The sequence below is a fragment of the Pleurodeles waltl genome, chromosome 11 (genome assembly GCF_031143425.1).
Source record: "Pleurodeles waltl isolate 20211129_DDA chromosome 11, aPleWal1.hap1.20221129, whole genome shotgun sequence".
NCBI lineage: Eukaryota > Metazoa > Chordata > Amphibia > Caudata > Salamandridae > Pleurodeles > Pleurodeles waltl.
In genome coordinates this window covers 691417062-691439662 of record NC_090450.1, presented here as the reverse complement: position 1 = coordinate 691439662, position 22601 = coordinate 691417062, and the positions used below count along the sequence as shown (strand labels likewise).

The following is a 22601-nucleotide window of genomic DNA, read 5'->3' as shown; positions in this document are numbered from 1 at the left end:
GCAGTCCAAATGTCATAAACTCATCATGGAGGGAAGGCCCAAAACTACACTGTATTCAGAATAGCACCATTGAAAGAGATCCTCTGCAAAAGACTCAGGTGTGATATCTGCACTTTGATAGTGAACCCCAAAGATGTCAGGGAGTTCGCTGTTGTCTCGAGGTGGTCTATGACTTACTGCGGCAAGCCTTTGTTCAACAGCCAGTCGTCGAAATAGGGTAAACTGGAAGCCCCTACGTCCGAAAGTGATGGTTTTGCTGCCATCACTTTCGGAACCCCCGAGGAGCACTGGTGAAGTTGAAGGGGAGTGCAGAAAATTAAAGTACTTTTGGTCCACCTGGAACCGTAAGTAGTGCTTGTGGGAGTGCAAGACAAGCACATGACTGTAAGTCTCCTGCAGGTCTAAAGCCACCATCCAGTTGCCTGGATCCAATGCAGACAAACCCTGTGTGAATATGAGCATCCTGAATTTATCTTTCTGCAAGAAGGCATTCAGATGGTGGAGAACTAAATTAGGACAAAGGCCTAGAATCCTTCTTCAGCACAAGGAAATAACAAGAGTAACAGCTAGGCCTGTTTTGGTCGCCAGAACCCTTTCTTTAGCTCCTTTGGCCAAAGAGCCTGCACTTCTTGGAGAAAGATGGGTGCTCCTTTGAAGGACGTTCTGTTGTGGAGGTGGTGGGGAGAAAAGCATGGCCTAGCCCAGTTGAACAATCTGAAGGACCCACTTGGGGGATTTTATATTTTGCCAACCTTGCAAGAAGTGTCAGATCCTGCCGCCCACAGGGTAGTGGTGTGCCATTCAGGATGAACAAAAATGACTTGGAGACTCACACCACAGGTGCGGGTAAGAGGCAAGTTCGCTGCTTCTGGTGGCCAGGACTATGTCTGCTTGATCCTGGCCTCTGACCCCAAAATGACTGGGGTGTCTGTTGCAGAGGCAATGAGCCTTAGTGTTGCCGGTTTGCCAAACCACTAAAGGGGCCTTGAAAGGGGCAAAATTGAGGAGGGTGCCAGCTTGCTTAAATGGCTTCTATGTACTCAGAGAAGCCTGTGGATCTCATCCACACATGATGCTGAGGCACTAAGCTAATGCATACCGCTCTGCTCAAACTGTCAGTAGTGTCTATCCAAAGCAGATGTTATATTACATAACCACATCTTGGCAATTCTGGATGGTCTGAGACAGATTGACCTGAATTTTCTCAGGGACTGCCGGCCAATGACTGACCAGAGGGCTAGGTTGGCCAAGAAAAACATTGGTTTCCTGAATGCCTTGATTCTTTTCAACAGGGGGAGTCCTATGGAATGAATGAATGGGGTTCACACTGCTGGTGGAAGCTTGAACCACTAGAATTTCTGGCACAGGATGTGGTGTCAGTAAGTATGAGTATGGATCACCTAGCTCCGGCTTGTTGTGCCTGGCAACCTGCCTGTTCACTAGTTGACAGGCTTAAACCAGGACTCTATTAGGGAGCCTGTCACAGCTTCACTGAGTGGTAACAGAGGCTCAGAGGAGGTCTCTCCAGGTTGCAAAGCCTATGTCAACACATTAGTTTTGACTTCCATGGTGTCGATAGCTGAAAGCCTAAGACCTTCACTACCCATCTCATTACCACAGCAAAGGAGCCACTCTCTTCAATCAATGGCCCAGTGGGTAAACAGAATCCAGTGTCCGGAGAAGTGTTCAATCCACTGACCTGGAAGACCAATATAGGTTGTTAAAAAATAAATACCATTATCTTCACTGCCATCTCCAAAGGTGGGTTGACTCTGAGCAGAGTCGGAACCAAAAAGTTGTTGGAGTGCTTGGGTCCAGCCTGTTTTCTCGGAGTTGGACTGAACTGGGGATGGATATGTCAGTATGGCTTTGGGATGTGACCTCAGTCAGGGTCCAGAGGAATTTGGCTCAGAGTCAAATAGGATTATAGAAATGTGGTCTTCCTGTGGTGCTATCAAGGCTGGAGTCGATGTTCAAAGATTTCAGTTCTGGAGATGTAGTCTGTTCCACCTTCAGAGCAGATACTGATTCAGGAGGCACAGAGGGCAGATCCACCAGTGGTAACCCAACTGGATGCCTCTAGAGATTATTGGGGCCAACAGACCACCAGAAGGAGCCAGAAGAGTGACCCTGCAACTTCCAAGGCTGAGAGTGGCCAGACTGAGAAGAATCCTGCTTGGCCATCTTGTGCTTTCCCTTGTACTTTACCTCACCAGAAGACTTGAACTGCGACAAAGACTTGTCAAAGGAACAGCCTGAAAACGGGAACTGTCTGTGTCCTTGACTTCGAACGGGAGCAGTACTTCTGAGACTCTCAGTGTTCAGAGATGTACACCTTTGCTTTGCATTCTCAGATCACATTCAGATTCATTAGGGAATACTCTTGGCAGGACCCAAATGCCAAAGGCATACCTTCTGGGTATCTGTCACATATACCTGTTTGTGATAGCCACTACAAGGCGTAAACCCTGTAGTTTCAGGAGAGGACACAGTTTACATGCATACTGGTAAAAACAATAAAAACCTCAACAACGTATAAGAAAAAAAAATGGGCACTCTAGATCTGCATAGGAAGGTGCTGAAACAAAGGCACTTGTAAGTAGTTCCATGTCTCTTCCAGGGCAGAATGAAATCAATGCAGAGCCACAATACCTATCGGCATGCAGCAGCACCGCCGTTTACATTTTTCAGAGACAGTCCTAAAGGTGAGTAATATGCATGTAGAAACAGCCATAAGAAATTCTGCTCATTAACAAATAAAGTTTGGCAATATTTGTACATCTAGTTATGCCATTAGAACAGTACTGTACTGTGTATTTGTGATGCCAGGAGTCATAATAACTTTCTGAAGGTGTAGTGAGATTTGGGAATCCAGAAGTTGAAGAACCATAACACTGTTGAAAAGGTGGTGGGTATCCAGGAGTAAAAAAAGAGTTTCATAATAGATTGTTCAAGGGCCTGAAAGCCCCACCAATAAACTCTGTTTTTCTATATCATTCTCGGATGTAGCACTCAGCCCACAAACATTTTCAAAATCACTTTTGCCTATGGGAAAATGAAGAGATGCATTCCTTACAAGACTCTCGATTGACTTGAGTACTGCTTTGGAAGTGATCTGAAAATTGACTGAACAATTCCAAGTATCAGTAGGATAAGTTGAATTTGTTGGAGATCTAAGACTCCCTTGCACAGAAGTCGATTGTGTTGAAGTCCAGAGGAGGCAGAGCACAGCAACTGTGGATGCAACTCTCTAAGCCTCGGAGGAACTAAGGCACCATCATCTCTGCCTAGAGTGTATCAGGGGGTGAGACCAGCAGAAGAGGTCCTGGAAACCTGGAGGCAATTACTCAAAGCATGAAACCTAGTACACAGAAGGAATTGAGATTTGGACTGGGCCTGTGGTTTCTACGGCAAGTACTGAGCAAATACATTATGAAGCAGAGTTTGAATGTACTCAATGTTCAGCTCCCTAGTGACAAGAAATGTGTAAAACAAAAATCCACAACAGCTGGAACTTGATACAACGTGCACTTCCAAGACATCCCTATAGCCTGGAATGCCCTGCAATAGTGCACAATGTCACATTTGTTTAGTGTGATAATAAGTAGAAAATGCTGCCACTGCCTTTCGGTAACTATAGCAAGAGCTGTGGGTCGTGTGACAGAAGCGAAATACCCTGGCACTTATATGTTTACATATTAGGCACAGGGGCAGTATCACTGCTGCTGCTCAGCTGTACCTATTCTACGAAGAAGGGGTATTTACACTGTCGTGTACCTGTTCTGGAAGTGAGATAACCTTACACTCGAACGTCAATTCGCCAAAATGCCAGGGGTAGCGGAGGTGCCATCATACGACATTTAACCATTACTTTCACTCACGCATGCAAGCTAACACATATATTTACACATACATACACACACACCTGTTCTCACAAATATACTCACCCGCAAGTGCGCACACAACATACATTTAAATCATTTTTTACTTGCCTCAACTGCCAAGGAGTGTCAGATTCCAGCAAATTGTAATTTATTCTGTATAACACTAATTGTGAATAATAAAATAATTAAAATATCATTCACTCTTACCGTAATAAAGAATTGACAAAAAATAAGGGGAGTGAAGCTTCCCATGTGTGTCTGGCACTGTTTTTTGACACCACCGAGTCCAGGGGTCGCAAAGGCAGTGCAAGGGGTCGCAGGTGCGACCTCTGGCGACCCCTAAATGGCGTCCATGGGAAAGTGGGGCCCCAACCATGAAAAGAGCTGTCCATGTGTTCCAGGCACTCATTGTGTCACCTTTGAGGCCAGGGGGCGCAAAGGAAGTGTCAGGGGTCGCAAGGGACAAGCCAGGGGTTGCATCTGCCACCCCCTGGCAACTCTTACAATGACGTCCACGCTTACACTGCTGATGTGCGAATTGTACCTATTTTGAAAGGAAGGGAATCTAGCACTGCTGTTAACCAACTTTTGGGCGGGCGGGGGGGTGTGAGTGTGTGCGTGTATAAAACATTCACTGCTGCTGCCGCCATGCAGTACTTGTGTTGTGCGTTAATGATGAATGCTGTTAGTGTCCATACTTGTTTTAACGTAAGATGCAAGCTAAAGATCACAAAATACAAGAACAGGATTTGCTTTCCAATGCAGGTGGAACAGCAGTGTTTGAAATGAGCTCTATCACTCTGAAAAGTTTGACAGCACATATTCCAATATACTCATGAGATGTATAAGGCCTTTAGCCAATTCTGACTTCCAGCCAACATTTATTCGCATGTTGGAACTTTTGATCCTGTAATGACAGTATTAAAATCACAACTACGAGCCTCAGAACACAACATGATGTTGGCTACAAAGATGGGCTAATGGTATCACTGTGAGCCACCAGGCACCCTTTATAAAAAAATAAATAAAAAAAAAAAAAAAAGAAGAAGATTATATATATCTATCTATCAGCAGTTTATGATTTTCTGGCTTTTTACGTGGAGGAATTAAAAGGTTAAATAGTCAAGTGGAGAGGAAGTACACATATGAGCATCGCACTGCTTATGAGAAACACTAACACTCCGCTAAAGCAAGCAGCTAAAAAGACCTCAAACCCAGAGAGGCCTGCTTGTGTTAGGGTTTATCTAATTTGACGTAGCCCCGCCTGGATCCCGCGCCCCTCTACTGTTATTTGTTGGGGGCTGCAAAACCTGTCTGAAGCATAACAAAAAAAACATCATAATAATCTGCTGTGCTCCTCTTCCTAAATTTAGGCTAAAGCTTACGGCCTGATTACGACTAAAGGCAGTATTTATTGAACATGGTAAATGATATCAATGGGGTACGTTATTTTTGAGTGCGATAAATACCACCTTCAAATCCAAGTTGTTGGGAAATAATGTGGATTTTGAAAAGGTAAATACCACACAGTTCTCTCCTGATAAATTTCAGCAGGTTTAACCGAAATTGAGCAATGGTTGAGTTACTTAACAAATCGGATCCAGCTGCATTAAATACCGAATAGCTCATAATTTAGACCGGCGTGTAAACAGAGGTTTATGCATGTGCTGGAGCCTTTTTTTCCTTTCCCAGAATCCATGCCCGACAAGGTCAACGTTTCTTTAGACCCAGCATAAAGGTGTGGAAAAACCAAACAACAAATTGCAATACAAACCAATTTCACAGTACGAACCATGTGGCCATACAAGGAAAAATCCAGTCAGTAATAAAAGTTAAGGCATTTTATTACAAACTTAGGTTCAAAGTCACGTTGTAGGAAGTTGGCTCTGTATGTGCTATTTCAAAGTAAGGAATAGCATGCACAGAGTCCAAGGGTTCCCCTTAGAGGTAAAATAGTGGTAAAAATAGATAATACTAATGCTCTATTTTGTGGTAGTGTGGTCGAGCAGTAGGCTTATCCAAGGAGTAGTGTTAAGCATTTGTTGTACATACACAAGACAATAAATGAGGTACACACACTCAGAGACAAATCCAGCCAATAGGTTTTTATATAGAAAAATATCTTTTCTTAGTTTATTTTAAGAACCACAGGTTCAAATTCTACATGTAATATCTCATTCGAAAGGTATTGCAGGTAAGTACTTTAGGAACTTCAAATCATCAAAATTGCATGTATACTTTTCAAGTTATTGACAAATAGCTGTTTTAAAAGTGGACACTTAGTGCAATTTTCACAGTTCCTGGGGGAGGTAAGTATTTGTTAGTTTTACCAGGTAAGTAGGACACTTACAGGGTTCAGTTCTTGGTCCAAGGTAGCCCACCGTTGGGGGTTCAGAGCAACCCCAAAGTCACCACACCAGCAGCTCAGGGCCGGTCAGGTGCAGAGTTCAAAGTGGTGCCCAAAACACATAGGCTAGAATGGAGAGAAGGGGGTGCCCCGGTTCCGGTCTGCTTGCAGGTAAGTACCCGCGTCTTCGGAGGGCAGACCAGGGGGGTTTTGTAGGGCACCGGGGGGGACACAAGTCCACACAGAAATTTCACCCTCAGCAGCGCGGGGGCGGCCGGGTGCAGTGTAGAAACAAGCGTCGGGTTTTCGATGTTAGTCTATGAGAGATCTCGGGATCTCTTCAGCGCTGCAGGCAGGCAAGGGGGGGATTCCTCGGGGAAACCTCCACTTGGGTAAGGGAGAGGGACTCCTGGGGGTCACTTCTCCAGTGAAAGTCCGGTCCTTCAGGTCCTGGGGGCTGCGGGTGCAGGGTCTCTCCCAGGCGTCGGGACTTTAGGTTCAAAGAGTCGCGGTCAGGGGAAGCCTCGGGATTCAGAGTAGTCCTGGGGTCCCTCCTGAGGTGTTGGATCACCACCAGCCGAGTCGGGGTCCCGGGTGCAGTGTTGCAAGTCTCACGCTTCTTGCGGGGAGCTTGCAGGGTTCTTTAAAGCTGCTGGAAACAAAGTTGCAGCTTTTCTTGGAGCAGGTCCGCTGTCCTCGGGAGTTTCTTGTCTTTTCGAAGCAGGGGCAGTCCTCAGAGGATGTCGAGGTCGCTGGTCCCTTTGGAAGGCGTCGCTGGAGCAGGATCTTTGGAAGGCAGGAGACAGGCCGGTGAGTTTCTGGAGCCAAGGCAGTTGTCGTCTTCTGGTCTTCCTCTGCAGGGGTTTTCAGCTAGGCAGTCCTTCTTCTTGTAGTTGCAGGAATCTCATTTTCTAGGGTTCAGGGTAGCCCTTAAATACTAAATTTAAGGGCGTGTTTTAGGTCTGGGGGGTTAGTAGCCAATGGCTACTAGCCCTGAGGGTGGGTACACCCTCTTTGTGCCTCCTCCCAAGGGGAGGGCGTCACAATCCTAACCCTATTGGGGGAATCCTCCATCTGCAAGATGGAGGATTTCTAAAAGTCAGAGTCACCTCAGCTCAGGACACCTTAGGGGCTGTCCTGACTGGCCAGTGACTCCTCCTTGTTTTTCTCATTATTTTCTCCGGCCTTGCTGCCAAAAGTGGGGCCTGGCCGGAGGGGGCGGGCAACTCCACTAGCTGGAGTGTCCTGCTGGGTTGGCACAAAGGAGGTGAGCCTTTGAGGCTCACCGCCAGGTGTGACAATTCCTGCCTGGGGGAGGTGTTAGCATCTCCACCCAGTGCAGGCTTTGTTACTGGCCTCAGAGTGACAAAGGCACTCTCCCCATGGGGCCAGCAACATGTCTCGGTTTGTGGCAGGCTGCTAAAACTAGTCAGCCTACACAGATAGTCGGTTAAGTTTCAGGGGGCACCTCTAAGGTGCCCTCTGGGGTGTATTTTACAATAAAATGTACACTGGCATCAGTGTGCATTTATTGTGCTGAGAAGTTTGATACCAAACTTCCCAGTTTTCAGTGTAGCCATTATGGTGCTGTGGAGTTCGTGTTTGACAGGCTCCCAGACCATATACTCTTATGGCTACCCTGCACTTACAATGTCTAAGGTTTTGTTTAGACACTGTAGGGGTACCATGCTCATGCACTGGTACCCTCACCTATGGTATAGTGCACCCTGCCTTAGGGCTGTAAGGCCTGCTAGAGGGGTGTCTTACCTATACTGCATAGGCAGTGAGAGGCTGGCATGGCACCCTGAGGGGAGTGCCATGTCGACTTACTCATTTTGTTCTCACTAGCACCCACAGGCTTGTAAGCAGTGTGTCTGTGCTGAGTGAGGGGTCTCTAGGGTGGCATAAGACATGCTGCAGCCTTAGAGACCTTCCTTGGCATCAGGGCCCTTGGTACTAGAAGTACCAGTTACAAGGGACTTATCTGAATGCCAGGGTGTGCCAATTGTGGATACAATGGTACATTTTAGGTGAAGGAACACTGGTGCTGGGGCCTGGTTAGCAGGGTCCCAGCACTCTTCTCAGTCAAGTCAGCATCAGTATCAGGCAAAAAGTGGGGGGTAACTGCAACAGGGAGCCATTTCTTTACACACGTAGACAGTTCTCAAGACAAAGTTATAAAGATACAGAATCACCAAGGGTTGACCAAGGTGACGAAATAAGCTCAGGCGAGCTAACAAAGAACTAGGCACTCAACAAATACCATACAGAACATCAATAAAATTATAAGATGGACAGAAAAAAACGTTGCACAGTTTTAATAAGCATTAGGGCAATTCAAATCATCTCATTTCAGCTAATTTGGGCAAGGGAAAACCCTACAGATTAGCCAATCAGGGAATAATGTTCTGGATGGAACAAATGCAGGTAAAAGACAAAAAAAAAAAAAAAAAAATGGAAAAAAGTAATCTCGGGCAACAGATCACTAACAAAGATGGGGGAAAAGTAAGTAAAAAGGGACAGCTTCAGCATGTCAGTAGCTGTGTCAAGAGTCTTCTTTGGGTTAGGGAGCAATCTCTAAGTCTCAGCAGGGCACTTCAAAGGGGCAAGGGCAGAGAGGACAGTACCTCTCAGAGTCCAAGCGGGGGTCAGCATACAGGATAAAGGGCAAAAGGATTCTTCTTCTCTGGTTCTGCAGGGATTCTGATCAAAGTCCAGGTTGGCATCGCTGTATTAAAGTACATAGGGCAAAATGATTTGTCAGGTCATCAGTCCACCTGACGTTAAAGGGGCAACATCCAATAGAAGTCAATCATGGGACTCCAACTTGAAACATTAGAATGGTTTCCCAGGTTTGTCATCATCCACAGTCCAGGATATTTCATCCTCAAGGACACTTTCTCCTACTTTCTATGTGCAGAACAACACGCAGCTATGACAAAGCTGGTATTCACATGGGAACGAAATCTGGATGGAAGGTACATGTTAGCAAGATGACTTAACATTTTCTGCACAGTCACGAAAACAGGGCCTAGCAGGCCTCACTTACGTTAATGCATGTGAATAAAAACACCACATTAATATATTCAAATAATGCACATTTTCATATGTTAACTATAAATTCAGCATTAATAAACTTTCATTTGCATTCAAGTTACGGTAACTTTAAAATGAAAAAACTGTAAACACATTTCCATTAATGTGGTGTAGAACTGCATTTCTCTGCTTTTGCAAATTAATTTAAAACAGTTAACATCAAAAGTCTAATACTGTTTCAATGCAAACTATTAATTTAGACCTCAAAATATAATATAATGAAAGATTAATATTTCAAACCTGTAATTTAATCTCAATACCACCTAGGTTTAAGTGCCTAGTCAATGGTGAATGCACACCAACAGGACTTCTCAGTACATCACTTTACAATCAAACCATTAGTGCTTTGTTTAACATAATTCATAAATTGTCACGTATAGATAGATGACGACTGTGACATGAGGGACAGCTCTGAAGTTTCTGCCACATCACGGGGAACGGTATTTCAACCAGCAACTTCTAATCAGGCCCTCTGGTGTGTGTCCGAGGCTGCACTAGGAACACAACTGTGACAGGTGCCCAGCCTTCAACAGGTGCAATGTGCACTGCACCACACGGGCCACTACCGATACCGGCTGAAGCCTGCAAACACCATACATGAAAACTGGATAATTTAAACTACACCATTAAATCCAGGAGCAATCCCCAGATAGTGTAACATTGTTGCAATCAGAAAACAGATCTAGAGTTCCCCATACATAAATAGGAGAATGCTCAATTTTGCCATAAAAGTAGATACTGCAGGAGTCTCAATGCCCCTCTTTTGACGACTTTCTGTAGATTTTCAATCCTCTTAGAACTACCGAGTCATGAGTGAAAACAATATTTATGTTGGCTTTATTTTTTCCTTTTCTGAGCCACAAGCTTTTACGAATACCTAGTTAGTAGTTGTTTAACTTGTTTACATCAGCCTTGTTTTGGACCTCAAATCTTTGTCACTTAAGTGTACTGCATTTTGATTGGTCCTTCAAGCATCACCTGGCACCTACGACACGGTCAGTGCTTGTGTTAGACCTGTGCAGCCTACAGACTGGGAAAGATATTTAAAACATGTTTTTGTACTTTGTTTGGGAGCATCTTGGTTGGGGTATTGTAAAACCTCAACTAAAGGATGTAAAACTTCCAGTGACCTCCCCAAACAGAAGCTAAGAAAGAAATAGGGAGAGACAAGGATGAGTCAATCAATCCACTCAAAACCCACCTTCAAAGCCGGTCTGGCAATTGTACCACTCTGGCGTTTCACAGAAGGCTGCAGGAATGATGGATACTTTCAGAGAAAGAAGGGCTGCCATGACACAACCATGCCCCCCGATTCTAGTCACAGCCCCATGCGTCGTAGGATTGCTTTAAACATTTTTCCCTGGCCTGATTTGGATTTTCAGTCCGGCCCTGCCCACCTCTACCCATAAAAAAGTAAATTACCTCTCAGCTTTGTTTCATAATAAAAAAAAGCTCCCCGCCCCCATAGCTCTAAACGCTGCTCTCCCCCTAATACAACCAAAAACACACACTCCTATCCTTGACAGTAGATCACAACTAACAGATTCAAATATTCACCAGTTGGGGGGGTGGGGGAGGTGGCTTTGGGCGTCAAGATGTCGGTCGCACTCTGAGAGTGCTCTGGACCCCTCCGTCATCCGCCCGAGATTACCACGACTTAGCAACCCAATGGTGCCGTGCCAGCCATCCCCACGATCTCCCCGTCCCGCTGGGGTCCTGATGTGGTGAGCGGTAGTGAAGCCGAGCCCCGTTCACGCGACGCGGCCCGAGTACCAAAATGTCAGTCGGAGCAGGACCGTCTCAACTAAACTGATTCGGAGCTGCCTGCCCCTTGATGCAACTACCTTGGACCGGGGGCGCCGTGGAGACTGAAAAGGAGCCGGCGCTGAGCCTTGGAGCGCGAGCCCCTGTAGATTGAAGGGGCGGCGCTGCCCCGATCTGCAAGCGGGGCTCCCGATGTCCCGGGCTGCGCCGCGCGCCTGCCTGGTGGCGCCGGCTGCAGGAGCTGCGGCGTCCGAGCTGCTTTGAGGAAAAGATCCCCTCCGGATCCGCCCGGGCGGCGAAGGAGCCGCAATAAGAGCGTCCCCTGCGGCAGGGGCCCCCCGGACTCCCGAGTGAGGTGAGCAGTGTGCCGGGGATCCGCGGCAAGCCGGGAGGGTGATAGCGGTGCCGGGGCCCAGGCGCTAAGACGACTCGGCATCCGAGACGCTTCAGGAGGGAGACCCACTGGGATTTGCCCGAGCAGCGATAGAGACACAAGAAGAGCGTCCCCTGCGGCGAGGTCCCCCTGGACCCCTGATTGAGAAAAGCAATGTGCCTAGGGTCCGCGGCGGGCTGGAGGGGTGACAGATGTGCCGGGACCCAGGCGCTGAAAACGAAACACCCCCAATAAAAGACAGGGGAAGAGGCTCAAAAGAAAGAGGAGCCCGGCGTCCTGGACTGCCTTCCGGGCCCCAGAACAAGTGGGGCCTACTGCAGAATGCCTCAGAGGTGTGAATCGAGCCGAATAGACAGGAACAAAATCCTTGGCCCCATCAGATCGCGCGGTTGCAGCGCAGTGAATGCATACCCACCAACAGCAGCCAGGCGGGAGCGGTGGCGGACCCACTGCCAGGACACCGCGCCCCTGAACTCATGCCTCGGCGAGCCTGAGCTGGTGGCCATCCGACGAAGCCCCGGGCACGCCGGGGTGGCCCTCCAGGGTTTCCCCCCCCCCCCTGCACCGAGGACTCAGCTCTCCCAGGGGGAGGAGTGGACTTGCGACCATTGCGTTCCAAATAAAGGACTGTGACCACACAAACCTGCCCGCCACAAAAAAGCCCTGCCGACGGTTACCCGCCCTTAGACACGACCTAGAACACCCAGAGAAATTATACAAGTGACCCCTGTCCCCTGCGCCAAAATGGGGAAGGACAAGGCAAACAAACAACCCCCGGCCTCCCAGCAAAAGATCGACCGGTTCATGACGCCGGCGGGTTCCCGGGGAGGAGGAGACACGGCTGGTGGAGGTCCCGCACTGGACGGAGTGAATGCCATCCTCCATGCAATCCAATCATCGCAAGTAGCCGTAGAGACCAAAATCGGGGAAGTACGAGAGGACATGGGCCTTATTCGACAAGACCTCAGAAATGCGGTGAGTCGGATCACCAATGTGGAAGCCCGTGTCTCCCAGACTGAAGACGAACTATCCGATCTCGGAACCAAGGTGGCCCAGCTACAAACTCGAACCAGTGAGTTGCACCGCCACGCGGAGGACGTGGAAAACCGATCAAGGCGCAACAACCTGCGCTTTGTCGGATTCCCTGAGGGCGTGGAGGAAGATAAGGCCTCCGAATTTCTGGAGCGGTGGATCAAGACCTGGATGCCGGATCAAACTCTTTCACCTTGGTTCGCAGTCGAATGTGCCCACAGGGCCCTTGCCCCACGCCCCCCACCGGGTGGCCCTAAACGCCCGATGATTGCACGCTTCTTTAACTTTAAAGACCGAGACAATATCCTTAAAGAAGCCAGACGCACCGAAGACCTGCAATGGGAGAATCATAAGATCTTAATCTTCCCAGACTACACCCGTGAAGTTCAGACCCGCCGTCGATCATATGAGTAGGTAAAGCAAAAGCTCAGAGCAATGCAGCTCTCATACATGCTCCTCTTCCCAGCGAGACTTAAGGTACTCATGGCCGGAAAAGCATACTTTTTCGAATCTCCTGAGAATGCGTGGGACTGGCTAACGGAGGAAGGCCTCAGAGCCCGGAGGGGTCCCCTGAAAGCAGCCAGGGGGACCTCCAGCGAGGGCCCCCCCCCCTTGGGGAGAACCCTGGAGGAGCCGGAGGCGCACCAGATCCCGTAGAGGGAGGCAGAAAGACTCAGGCACTCCCACCAACGACGAGACGGCTCAAGATTCCGATACACAGACCGAGAGAGTCCCGGCTGGACCCTCGGGACCCCGGGACACAACGCAAGCCGCGGATGATAACCGCCTGAGCCAGTCCCCGGTGCTTGGCTGATCTGAACCGCTGGGTCCCCACTGAGATACACTGGGAGGTCCTGGGCACCGGTGCGCACCCGTGGACCCTGGAGGAGACACTGCGGGTGGCGTTACTACTCCTCAGCGCATGCCGCGCAAAACTTGAACCATGTCTGCTAAATTGCAATTGATCCGACTAAATGGAGGGGTCCACCACTCCACCCCAATGACAGTCCTCCTGGCTGTTAGGTTCTGGTTGGGTATTTGGGCGACAGATGCTTCCAGGGAGGGAGTATGGGGAGGGGGGTGGTTGGGGGGCAAAGAGTTTAAAACGGGTTTAGATAGTAAAATGTTGAATAGTTTTCTTTATTACCTTAATATTTCATTGTTGCGTTTAAAACAGTCGTCCCGGGGTCCACAGACAGGCACTCAAAATCATATAACACCCACGCAACCCACGCCCGGCCCTCACTGACCCAGATTATTTCATGGAACGTAAATGGCCTACTAGATAAGATCAAGAGATCCGCAGTATCCAATACTCTCCGCAGATACTCCCCCTCAGTGGTCCTATTACAGGAAACCCACCTCCTTGGGACTAAGTGTCCCATGCTCGCACGAGGAGGGTACGATAGGGTGTTTCATGCGGGCTTCTCTAGAGGATCCAGGGGGGTGGCCATTCTGCTCCACCGCTCGCTACCCATGGTGGTTACAGCCACACAATCCGACCCCCAGGACAGATTTGTAGTAGTTAGGGGGATTCTTCACGGGTCACCGATAAACCTTGTATGTGTGTACGGGCCTCCGACGCATTCTTACTTTCGCTCCGCCATGTGGCAGCGGGTCTCCCCCAGGGTATCACCCTGCTGGGAGGGGACTTCAACGCTGTCCTCAACCCCAGTCTAGATGTATCCGGCGAAATTACTGCTAGTAGATCCACCCGGGCCTCGAGTCTTAACAGCTGGGCTGAGAGCCTCGGTCTGTGTGAGGTATGGAGAATCTGGCATCCCAGGGAACGCCGCTACACACACACACCTCGGCTGCCCACTCAACACAGTCCAGAATTGACCTTGTATTTATGCCCGCTCTAGACATCACCAGCGTCACGGGTGCGGAGTTGCTGCCCCGCGGGGTCTCAGATCACGCGCCAGTGCGCGTCCGGCTGGGCGGTACGGACCCCACCAGACGCCCGATGTGGCGCCTGAACGCATGGTTCCTACAGGACAACGACTATACCCATGAAATTAGGAACCACCTCACCCAATATTTCGAGCTGAACATGGGATCGGTCCGATCTCCAGGTACAATATGGGCCGCCTACAAGGCCACTCTCAGAGGACAAGCCAAATACCTCCTGCGTTCACGTGAGCGTGCCAGAGATTCACAACTGTTTGAGTTGGAGGCCAAGGCGCTAACCCTGGAGAGCCAACAAGCGACCTCAGCGTCGGCCTCTATTCTGAGACAGCTCACTATGGTTAGAGAAGAAATGAAACACATAGCACTAGAATCAGCAAAACATATCTGGAGGGCCTCAGCAGCACGAATATATGGCTGGGGGGATAAAAACGGGAAAATCTTACACTGGCTGGCCACCCGCCCTCTAGCCAACAGGGTCATACCTGAAATTGTGGAGGATTCAGGTTCGCTTTCCAAAACACCCATTGAAATTGCGCAAAGGTTTGCTTCCTACTACACGCACCTATACGCAGAACATCCTCGACCCATTGCTGAGAGAGAGTCCCCCCTCTTAAACGACATAACTCTCCCTAGTGTTCCCCTAGTGATAAGGAATAGACTAGATTAATCTATTGGCCTCGCGGAGGTCACAAGCGCGATCGCCAGCCTGGCGCCGGGCAGGACCCCGGGACCGGATGGATTCCCTGCGGAGCTATACAACAGATGCGGCGACATTCTGGGTCCCCACTTGCTCAGTATGTACGAAGAAGCCGAAAGGCAGGGTCGCTTCCCCACTGAGATCGACCAAGCCACAATTGTAGTGATGCCCAAGACCCAACCCCCGTCGCGACACTGCTCGGCATACCGGCCCATCTCACTTCTGAATGCGGAGATCAAAGTGCTGTCCGTGATCCTTGCATCCAGACTGAGGAAGGTGATGCCCACCCTGGTTCACCCTGACCAATGCGGCTTTATGCCTACCCGCAGTACCCAACATTGCATTAGACGATTACATCTGGCCTGAGCACATCGCAAGACCTTGTCACACACCTCCCTGGCGCTACTCTTGCTCGACTTTGAAAAAGCCTTTGACACGGTGGACTGGTCCTTCCTAGACCAAGTGATCCAAAGAAATGGGCTCGGGCCTAAATTCCGAGGCCTGGTGAGGCTCCTCTATTCTAACCCGACGGCCCGGGTACAAGTGAATGGAGTGGTCTCTGACTCGTTCCCCATTGGTCGTGGCACCCGACAGGGATGCCCGCTATCCCCACTGCTCTTCGCACTAATAATACAGCCCCTGGCGATACTGCTACGAGAAGACCCTTTGATCGAGGGTTGGCCCTGGCCCGCTTGCCCAGAGGACCGAGTAGCGCTATACGCAGACAATGTCCTACTGTACATTTCCAACCCGGCTAAAAGCGGTCCCCGCGTCCTACAAATTCTGAGCCTCTTCGCGGAGGCCTCGGGTCTGATTCTAAACCCCAATAAGTCCCTATTGGTCCCCCTACATCGTTCCTGGGACTGTGTGGACTGGCAGCGCAACATCCCAGTGCGAAGGAACAGTTTTAAGTATTTGGGAATACATATCTCACTACTCCCTGAGCTGACATGGGAGCTCAACATAACACCGCTAACTAGAAGAATTAGAACTGACCTACAGCGCTGGAGGACTCTCCCCTTAAACCTGCTTGGCAGAATAGCACTCTACAAGATGATGATCCTCCCCAGACTCTTATATTTATTGCAAAACTTTCCACACCCCATCCCTAAGAAATGGTTTAGAGAGATGGACTCACTGGCGCGTCAATTCATGTGGAACGACACCCGCCCACGCCTGGCGCTCAAAACCTGTCAAAGAGATGTTTACGACGGGGGACTGGGCATGTCCAACATCCATTATTATCTCCTCGCGATGCACCTGCTCGTGATCAATGACTGGGTGGGGGGCGGGTGGTCGGACCCGGCGTATCGGTTGGAACTCCGATCGCTGGGCTACCCGCGGATCTTTGATACCCTATACGGGGCCCGATCTCCCGGGACATCCCAGAAGTGACTAAAGTGATTTTATTGGGTTGGCGAGTGGCCCAGAAACTGTCAGGGTGGTGGGGGCGCCTTACCCAGCGGACCCCACTATGGCATGGGAAGCACCTAACGGAAGTGGTGAACCTGGAGGGTTTCCAGAAATGGGACAATATAGGCATCTCTACTCTGGGCGATGTTTGGGAAGGGTCACATATGCGATCATTTGGGGACCTCCAGAAACTCTTCTCCCTAAATAAGACACAATTTCATAAGTATCTCCAGCTCCGCCATGCCCTACTAGTACATATGCAGGCAGGAGATAACATACCCGAATATAGCCCCATTGAGGCGATGGTACTGATGGGGAATCTGGGTAAGGGAGGTGTTTCCCAGATATACCGTACTTTGATTGCTCACACTGCTTGCTCCCTGGGGGGGCTCCGCCAGAGATGGGAGGGATGGGTGGGCCCCATGTAGGAGATGGATTGGAGCGAAGCACTGATGGCCCCCCGTACCCTAACAATGGCCTCCCGCTTCCGGTTAATACAGACTTTTTACCTCCACACAGCCTACCTCACACCCTCCAAACTACACCGGGCGGGCCTCCAACCCACAGCGGAGTGCCCGCGATGCATGAACCCAGCAGCCGACTTCTTTCACATGGTATGGACGTGTCCAGTCATAGTGACCTACTGGGGAGCGGTCCTACAGGAGATCTCGGGAGCCCTACAGGAAAACATAGAAAGGGACCCACTGCCCCTCCTACTGGGGATCATGGGAGACACTGGGCTGAGAAGATCGGACCGAACCTTCCTTGGGGTGGCATGCCTGGTGGCTAAGAGGGATATAATGGCGGATTGGAAAACCAGAGGTGCCCCAGCACTGACTAAATGGAGGCGGGGGACGGACTGGTGTGCACAACGTGAAAAACTGGTATACGAGGCCAGAGGATGTCCGAATAAATATGACAGGATATGGGGGAAGTGGGAGGCCGCAGCAGATGCTTAGGCAGTGTTTGACCTTACTTATACTGTGTTGCCTGGGATCTGGGACTCGGGACTGACCAATGTTAGGCGCCATGTTGGCACCTTGTTAAAAAATGTTTGTACCATTGACCAATTTTTTTTTTTTCCCGAAAAATTTATAAAATGTCTATCAAAAAAAAATATTCACCAGTTGGAGGTGTATGCTTCTAATGTAATGGCAAAAGTGGTTGGAAGACCCTCACACCTATGCTAAGAACTGGCTCAAGCATCGACCTACAACCTAAAGTGAATTCCAAAGAAACAATGGCTAAGCCAATAGGTCTGGTGTTGGATGCTAGCCTTATGACTTTGCCAATGCATGTTTTGTTCTGTCTTGAGTTTTGTGAAACATTATCGTTGGGGACGCAGGTGGGCCCTTGCCTATCTATAGTAAATGCTTTTGCTGCAAAAAAATGATTTTGGTCTCAAAACGCAACATTGATATAGTAGTGCCTGGCTCTGAAGAGAACTACTTTGTGTTTGGATGTGCTCTTTGCAAAGTGAAGAGAGCCGTAACTCACAGAAAACGTACCCATTTGCTGATGTGGTCTGACCCACTGCCCCATGCTGTAGTGGACGGAAGTAAAATATGAATGACATCAACAGACCAATTAATAATGAATCAACGTCCATGACATAGTATAGAGTGATCAGAGCGTGTGATTAATAAATATTGTATTGGTAAGAAGGTGTCCCACTGATAGATAAATTCTGTTATTTGCTGAAGTTAGGTTTGAGAAAGAGAGGTGGGTGGTCTTGTATTCTCAGGACAGAATAAGCTCCAAAGCCCAGGTGATAAATTAAAAAAAATACACGAAGAGGAAGGGCATCTATCACACAGTATAAATCACCATTTTTGGGGAAATATATATATTTTTTTTAATCAAACAAACAACAGGCCTGTATGAGGATAAGCAGGATTCATTGTTTTCAGACGTTTATGTTCCAGGGTTCGGACAGCAAATGTCTCACACTATACTGGCTGGTTAGTTAGGGCTTTTTCAAGGCTGGAAATTAAATACATGTGGAAACAACAGAGTATGGCTATGCAGCACTTATAAAGAAATTCTCAAACCTATTTAAACTTCCAATAAATAGATCATGAAGGTACTCCAGAGACTGATAGGAAACATGATATAGTCTGGAAAAACAATTGTATGCAACCCTTTTTTAGGATTGTTTAACATTGTGTTCTGTATTACTGTAAGAGTCAGGGCATAGATGTCCGATACTATAGATGTTGTGCTTGCCACCCAAGGAGTTTTGGGTCACACTTTTTCCGAATTAGGGTAATATGACCGAGGCAGGTAGCAGAGGCTGTTTACCGGCCGGTACGCAGACATTGGAGAGATGGCGGTCAAAGTGTTTTCAGAGACATGTTAAGCCACAGTTGTTACTGATGTAGTGCACAGTGTTAAAAGGCTTGGCTGGTTGCTTGTTATTTGGCAGGTTGAGCTCCTGCCCCAGAAAGAGGCAAAACTGCGATTAGGAACAGCAGCCAGCCCTTTATTCAGCAGGCGCCACATCAAGCTGAGGATATGCAGCAAGCAGCTGGGCTTTGATAATATTAAGGTCCACATTCAGAGGCAGAGAAAAGGGCGATGAACTGGGAGAGTGTGCAATCGTTGCAAAAGTTGACAGAACTGTTAGATGGTACAGGCTGCCCAGATGTTTTGCTGGCCTATTTGGGTGAGAATGATTTGGTGCAAATAAAAGGACTAGTTTTAATTAAAAGAACGAAAAGGGATTTGAAAGAGTTAGAACGTCTTTGGTCAAGGACACGTTAATACGAACTGAATTGGTTCCCAGGAGTGAGTAGAGAGGGTGAATTAACTCAGCAGCTGACTGAGTGAGCAAAGACATGAATAGGGGAGATTTGTAAATCCTGTAGGGATGGGGGAGGGCGGGGTCAGGTTGGAGCATGGTGAAGGAAAATCTCAGGAGGTTAATTTGTTTCGGCAGGATGGGATCCACCTTTCCTCAATGGGGACGGAACCGTATCTGTTTCAGTTGAGGCACGGCTTCTTGGAGAAATGTTATGGTTGAAACTGGGGCAGAAAAACGCTTCCCACAAAGGCTGTTCTGGATGTCAGATATGGCGATTGAGTCAAACCACAATAAGGTTGGTTAAGAGGCTGGATGGACTCAGTGTGTGGAGGGAGGGGTTGGTTGCACGGGAGAGGGTCTGAGATTTGTTCTCAGTTGAGTTATCCAAGAAACAGAGTTTGCTTGTGAAATTCTTAAGAGAATTTATGCAAAAGTTGATTGGTAGTTGTTTTAAAATGTTGAGGGATGTGTTTTAGGGGAGGCATATGTATGTGTTAGAGGTTTCTGTGTACATGAGGCCACAATGTTAGTCTGCAAGGCAATGGCCAAGGAGTTACACTTATTGTGATGTGCACACGACAAAGAATTGGTGACAATGCTAGAAAGCCTACACATCCAACAGTAGCCTACTATGATAGGGTTTGATATGCAACCAAAAATACTTTCATAATGTCCCCTCACATTGATAAACAAGTGCTACTAGAGAACGATTCACCCGGTCACCGATGATGAAAACAGTGCGGCCTGGAAACCAAGTCGGAAAACTAGTAAACAACGGTACAAGAGCACAGTGAAACAATAAATAAAAAGTTAAAGATCATCAATTCGTGTTTCTTTTTCTGAAGTACTGGTTTTATTTCAGAAGTACAAATGGGTGTTGTCAAATTTCTCACAATGCAGAAGCCGACACGCGTTTCATCCCTTGGACTTTCAAGGCTGAGAAAATCAGTAAAATGTCAGTTAGTCAAAATTTAGCGTAGTTCCAAAGTCACTCATATACTTGATAGTGGAATAGGCAAGATAAGCCAAGACTGCTGCTGGGTAATATAGGAATCTTGAAGAAATGTAAGGCAAAGGTGGCGTCTAGCATAGCACCAGTTCGTGGAAGTTCAAGAAGCGATATGAATCCCGGACTGGCATACGATATTGCGAGTGGACCGCCAAGTAGAAGAGATCGCAACAGCCTTGTATGATGCAAAGAGTATAAAAGACTTGATAGGAGTCAGTCCAAGTCCACGGGACAAAACATGTGTCGGCTGCTGCGTTGTAAGAAATTTGACAACTCCGTTTTGTACTTCTGAAAATAAACAGCACTTCAAAAGAAAGAAGCACGACTTGATGATCTTGGACTCATTATTTATCATTTCAGTGTGCGCTTGTACCTTTGTTTATCGTGATATGCACTTGCCTTATTAAAGGGCCTTTTCCACATAAATCAGTGCAGTGTGATACTTGGGGCGCACCGTTTCACCCAAAAATTCATTCTCCAGGCAGTTATTTTCACTCACCAACAAGCTTATGCTGCATGTGTGTGTCAATTTCAAAGTCAAAACTTTCAGAAACCGCCTAAATACTGGATTTGTTACTTTCCTAGTTATGTTGTTTATGTGCCTGTGGTAACAACAGGTCAGTGCCAAGAGGACATCTATGTTAACAACTTCTGGCCAATCAAATACACATATACACAGCTAATGCTCGCAGTGTGCAGCACTGAGTGCCAGCCTACCTGGGTCGCTCGAAGCATCACAGTCCTCTTCTGTGCACCCCAGGATGCACAATACTCCCGTTTACATCTGCTCTGCAACCCACACATGTATGATTCAGACCTGTCGGACAGACTCTATATCTGTCTGCACTGCAGCGACCTCCTTCTCTCCACTCCTGCTGGTGTTATATAGACTGAATGTACTATGTTAATCCCTAACAGCGGTCCCACCGGCCTATGCTCATGTTACCGTCCTGCAGGTGCTACTTCATGAACTCTCAGCATCCCAGATTCCAAGCAAAAATATCTTCATCATTCCGTGTTATTCGCTTTGCGTTTTAGCCCTTAAGTCAGTGTTCACAGTCAGAAATGCAGAACTACAAATGCCACATTGCAAAAGTGAAAAACAACAAAAAAGTATTTGGGTGAGCTGCTCAGACCTGGGAAACTTGAAAGCGCTATGCTTGGCTACATGTGTATCACTGAACTGCGCTGCCCTTACTTACCCCTCTGCATTTACACTGCTCGGGGGCCCTGGTACTGCTCCGACCATCTTCATACGTCGGTGCTTTACTTGTCCCACCCCCACAGTACTCACCCGGCCTGACCTGCATGTAATATTTCCCGCTGAGCTCGCACTCCTCCACACCATTTCGACTGCACTGCTTACACCCACAACGCTGCACTCTCTCTGCGTAATATTCACATGTCCGTGCAACTGTGCGTGTACTTTGCTCAGCTGCGTTTTCTCACCACGTACCTTGTTTCAGCACCTTCCGCCGCGCCAGTTTGTCGGTCACCAGGGGCGCGGGGGTTCTGCGGCTGTCCTGGGCGAAGGGGTTCGGGGCGCGGCCGCCGAATGCCCACTTGAGCAGCAGCAGCAGGAGCACAACCGCCGAGGCAACCATATACAACAGCATCGTGAATAGCGGAGATTGAAATAATGGGGTGGGGAGGGAATGCTGAGTCTCTAAATGATACCAGGGGAATCGGTGTTCACTGGACCGGGTACCGAGGAGTGCTGGGAAGGTCTTGGGCTAAAAAGTTACTGTGGGAACACCTGAGGCAGTGTCTGTGTGGACACTGCGGAGCCACCTCTCCCCAGCACCAATAGGCATCTAACCCCTCGCGCCACCACTTCCTGTCAGCCTTAACCAGTAGCGACCGTAAGTCATTGCCGGGGCGGAACAGCCCCTCCCCGGGGGTGGGGCTCATGTCCTCGCTCCTCCCCTCCCCCCCCCCCCCTTTCACCAGTCTGATCTATGGAGCAAAGGTTGCTACAAATGAAAGAAACGGAGCAAATGGGGGAGATCTGGAGATATTCATCATTCCTCATATGTATAACCGTTAGCCCCGTTGACATATATCCTTTAAATTTCTCTCCAGGACTCTGTAAACCTTTACAACCAATAAAATTTGATGAATTCAACACAGCTTTGTTGAATACGACTTTGTTCCGATGGTCTGGATCGAATTCACGGGATTGGTGCAGCCGTTAGATGGTCATTGTTCCATCTATTGAGGATTATATATATATATATATATATATATATAT

The 22601-nt window shown here is 48.4% G+C and overlaps 1 protein-coding gene across 3 annotated transcripts in view; it reads right to left on the bottom strand.

Annotated features, from left to right (window-relative positions):
- The window catches only part of RETSAT (retinol saturase), a 144469-nt gene extending 122257 nt beyond the window's left edge, over positions 1 to 22212 (bottom strand). For 2 of the 3 annotated variants that reach the window (XM_069214225.1, XM_069214224.1), the window contains exon 1: positions 21807 to 22192. In XM_069214225.1, coding sequence (XP_069070326.1) covers positions 21807 to 21966 — 160 coding nt within the window. In that variant the 5' untranslated portion in view covers positions 21967 to 22192. Of the gene's footprint in view, positions 1 to 21806 lie in introns of all 3 variants that reach the window. The other variant, XM_069214226.1, reaches the window with a different exon arrangement.
- Positions 22213 to 22601: the final 389 nt, after the last annotated feature.